Source organism: Galeopterus variegatus, unplaced genomic scaffold, assembly GCF_000696425.1.
Source record: "Galeopterus variegatus unplaced genomic scaffold, G_variegatus-3.0.2 Scaffold2500, whole genome shotgun sequence".
Classification (NCBI taxonomy): Eukaryota; Metazoa; Chordata; class Mammalia; order Dermoptera; family Cynocephalidae; genus Galeopterus; species Galeopterus variegatus.
Window position 1 is genome coordinate 78,505 of NW_007728611.1, and position 4,226 is coordinate 82,730.

The window sequence follows — 4,226 nt, forward strand, 5'->3', positions numbered from 1 at the left end:
AATATTGTGGTTTAACTTTCTCTTCATCCCTTCTTTCTTTTTTGGATTTTCATGAAGTAACATTTTGGATTCAGTAGCCATAATGATTTTTTGGTGATTGATACAAGGAATGATATATTAAACTTAAAAAGTTATTATTCAACTCTTTTTTCTATGTAGGGTTTATGTTGCTGAATCTCTCATTTCCAGTGCTGGAGAAGGACTGTTTTCAAAGGTAGCAGTGGGACCTAATACTGTAATGTCTTTTTATAATGGAGTCCGAATTACACACCAAGAGGTGAGCGGGGTAGAAGTGGAAAATCCACCTGATGGGTTAAAGGGCTTTGTTTCAAACAAAGTCCCTTTACTTACTTTAGTATTCACTAGAAATATAAAGGAACAAACACATTGGCTTTTCTGTAAAATTGATTGGATATTTTTCTCCTTTTTATTTTGAGCCTTAATACGATCTTTTAAAGTTCCGCAGCTATTTTATAGAAAGTGGGATGACGCCATCAGTGAGACAGTAATTGCTTTGTACTGGACTGTACCTAATGCCTGAAAGATCGAGACCAAATTGGACTCTGTCAGTAATTACTTATGACCTTGGGCAGGGCGATTTATATGAAGGCCCCCTACTTCTGTTTCTGCAAAAGCCATACAATAGCCTACATCTCTTCAGGAAAGGTTCTATTGTCCCGACGGAAGGGTTCTATTGTCCCGAAAATTAAAAACAGAAAGTTAGGGAGTAGAATCACCTCTTACCTGTATGACACAATCTTTGATATATTTCAAAGACTTCATATATGCTTTTTTTTTCTTTTTAATTTCAGGAAAGGTTCTATTGTCCCGAAAATTAAAAACAGAAAGTTAGGGAGTAGAATCACCTCTTACCTGCATGACACAATCTTTGATATATTTCAAAGACTTCATATATGCTTTTTTTTTCTTTTTAATTTCTGTCCCTTCATTTCTTTTTTTGTTTGTTTTTTCTTGGCAGCTGGTTGATCTGAACTCTTGACCCCTTGGTGTTATAACACTGCACCCAAACCAACTGAGCTAACTGGCCAGGCCGCTACTTCATGAGGCAAAAGTTTGATGCTTTTAGCACAGCCAGTGAACTCCATGCTTATCTCCCTCTTTATTAAGTGTGTGGGACTCACGCTGATGGTTCATATCCCACATTCATGTCTTCACGTTTTCATTTATTCCTGTGGAACAATAAGTGGGAAATGCCATGAAACAGTCAAGTTATTATGCATTGAAAGCAGGTGCACAGGCAAAAGATGGCGATGCTCTAATGCTGAGCTGTGATGGCAGACAGTGTCCCCACGCAATAGCCAGACCTCTCCATCTACAATCCAGAAAGTCCAAGAAATTCAGCATATGAATGGTGACTTTGGGATTCTTGACATGTTAATTATTTATTTGAACCTTTTATAGGTAAGGAAACTGAAGCCTAGAGAGGTTACACCTTGCCCAAGGTCAAAAATACAGAAATGGCAGAGTTCAAGTAGGGTTTCAAATAGGGCTCTGTGCTGAAACTCACTATGATGTACTGCATAAATGAATAAGATACCCTCCTTGCCCTCATAAAATTTAGATCCTACTGGGGAGATAAGAAGAATACACAACTAATGGCAACATAAGGTATATGGTACCAAGTGCCATATATCAGTATCACATGACAGTCTGGAGTATTAAGATCCATGAGGATTTTTTTTCCCTTTTGATCACTGCTGTATCCCTTGTACTAGAACAGTGTCTGGTACATGGTAGACACTCAGTGAATATCTGTTGAGTGAATATCAAATACATATAAAAGCACAATTGTAATGTACAGACAGGAGAGACGGTAAACTTTGAGAGTCAACAGTTTTGTATGAAAATGTGACCCTGTTTGCTCCAGAAGGCTGTTCTGCCGGCATCACCAGATCCTGGAGGGTGTTGGTCAGGAGTGGCTTGGAGATGGTTGTCCTGTAGACAGCAATTCCTGGTATAGACAGGAAAGCACACTGGTCCTTGGTGACTGTCTGTGGGTCACATTGCTTGCCCGCCTGAGCGCAGGTGTGGGACTTTCCTGGAGTGTATTCTTGTATTCCTCACGTTTCTGGTTCCATTTGACATTCTTGCTTTGTTTTACTTTTGCCTCATCTTCATCTACTTTTAATTCAAGTAATCTGATTATATTTTTTGAGCATCTTTATAAGGGACTTTAAATCCTTTTTTTTCATATAATGTGAGGAAAAATCAGTAAATCGTAATTTGAGCTGCCTGGTGCTGCCCACATATGTCGTTTGCTCCATCAGCATGCTTAGAGATGCCTTGGGTTTTTTCACTTTCTTAACACTCAGAGCATGAAGTTTAAGGATAAATGAGTTAATATCTCTGATGTCCTTTGAGCTTGTGGGAGAAAGGGGCTCTCTAATGGTCACTTTCCTGTTTTCTGCAGGTTGACAACAGGGATTGGGCCCTTAATGGGAACACTCTCTCCCTCGATGAAGAAACGGTCATTGATGTGCCTGCACCCTATAACCACGTGTCCAAGTACTGTGCCTCCTTGGGACACAAGGCAAATCACTCCTTCACTCCAAACTGCATCTATGATATGTAAGTAGGGCTCCAAGTTGCTGGAATGGATCTATGCCTTAGGGCTCTGAGCCTGAGGAGGTCATGTAAAAGGTGTCATCCTGCTCAGATAAAGTCCACTCCATCAGAATAACCAAGGGTCCTTGCCTCAGGGTTATGACTTGAAACTCAAAACCTAAGCAGCCCCACTCTCTGGCCTTGGCAAGCTAAGAAATGGACCTGAGCCTGAGGAGGTCATGTAAAAGGTGTCATCCTGCTCAGATAAAGTCCACTCCATCAGAATAACCAAGGGTCCTTGCCTCAGGGTGATGACTTGAAACTCAAAACCTAAGCAGCCCCACTCTCTGGCCTTGGCAAGCTAAGAAATGGAAAAGTGCTTCGAAGAGTAGAAAAGCTGTGGCAATAGTATACTTAGTGATCGGTGTTTTGTTGCTGCTTTTTTGTCCTTCAGTTTTCTCATTCTAGAAAATTAAAGATTATGTTATTTGAAATAATAGTAAAAATTGAAATTACTGTACACAAGAGAAGATTAGGAACCCTTTTGTGATGTGAAAGCACGGAGGAAAATTAAGTCCTAAGCCCAGGCATGAGGTTTCAGTGCTGGAAGACACCTGTCAAATCAGAAAGTCCCTATTATTTGATAGTAAAAAGGAATGAAGTACTGACATATGCTACCACATGGATGAGAATTGAAAAAATTATGCTAAATGAAAGAATCCAGTCCCAAAAGACCACATTTTTCCATTTATGTTAAATGTCTGAAATAGGAAATCTATAGAGACAGAAAGCAGATTAGTGGTTACCTAGGGCTGGGGAGGGGGGCTGAGGAGTGTCTACTAATGGGTATGGATGGGGTTTCATTTTGGGGTGATTAAAATGTTCTAAAGTGAGATAAGGTGATGGTTATACAACTTTGTGAAAATATTAAAAACCACTGAGTTGTATAAATTAAATTTTAACAAAGCTGTTGTTAAAAGAATAATTCAAATAATCCCACACCCTCTGGAGGTTTGATCCTCCCCTTCTATCTGCTCATTGAACCTCTTCTTGGAAACCTCCATTGGTGGGGAGCTTACTGTTATCCACAAATGTACCTGTTTGGACAAATGAAATCCACATTATGAAATTAGCTTTTGTGCTCTGATGACTAGAGAGTTCTTTATATTGAGCACAAATGGGTTTCTCTGTAACATCCTGCCCTTGGCCCTAATTATCTCCCTTTCTGTCCTGTGCACTATGTCAACCTCTCTTCTACCTGGTAGTCCTACAAATATTTTAGTAGTTTTCATGTATCCTCTGTACGTTCTCTTCCCAGAGCCAAGCATCTCTGCGTATTCTCTAAAGGATGCAATTGGGATTCTGTCATCACTGCTGTCCTTAGCATGGCCTAAGAATACTGGTTCTTCTGGAAGCCAGGGAGCTGTGTGCTAGCTTTTCTGCTCAGTTATAGCTTGCAATCCCTCAGTCGTCTAGCTTATTAGCATAAGCAGGATCAGATCATGTACATTTAATCTGTAGGAAAATTGCCAGGATTTGGAGGTGCTTCAAGAATGTCTCTTCTTGCATCCCTGAGATGCCTTAAAAACTGTTCTGGCAGTGACTTGCTCTCCTTGGCAGTCAGTAACAAACACTGAAGTTACAACGTCTGTTTAAAGGGC

General features: G+C 40.1%; 1 protein-coding gene across 2 annotated transcripts in view; it reads left to right on the forward strand.

Moving 5' to 3' along the window:
- SETD7 (SET domain containing (lysine methyltransferase) 7) overlaps window positions 1-4,226 on the forward strand; it is a 65,143-nt gene that overhangs the window by 35,048 nt on the left and 25,869 nt on the right. For both annotated transcript variants that reach the window (XM_008581990.1, XM_008581991.1), the window contains exons 6-7: window positions 160-277; window positions 2,432-2,589. In XM_008581990.1, coding sequence (XP_008580212.1) covers window positions 160-277; window positions 2,432-2,589 — 276 coding nt within the window. The remainder of the gene's footprint in view (window positions 1-159; window positions 278-2,431; window positions 2,590-4,226) is intronic.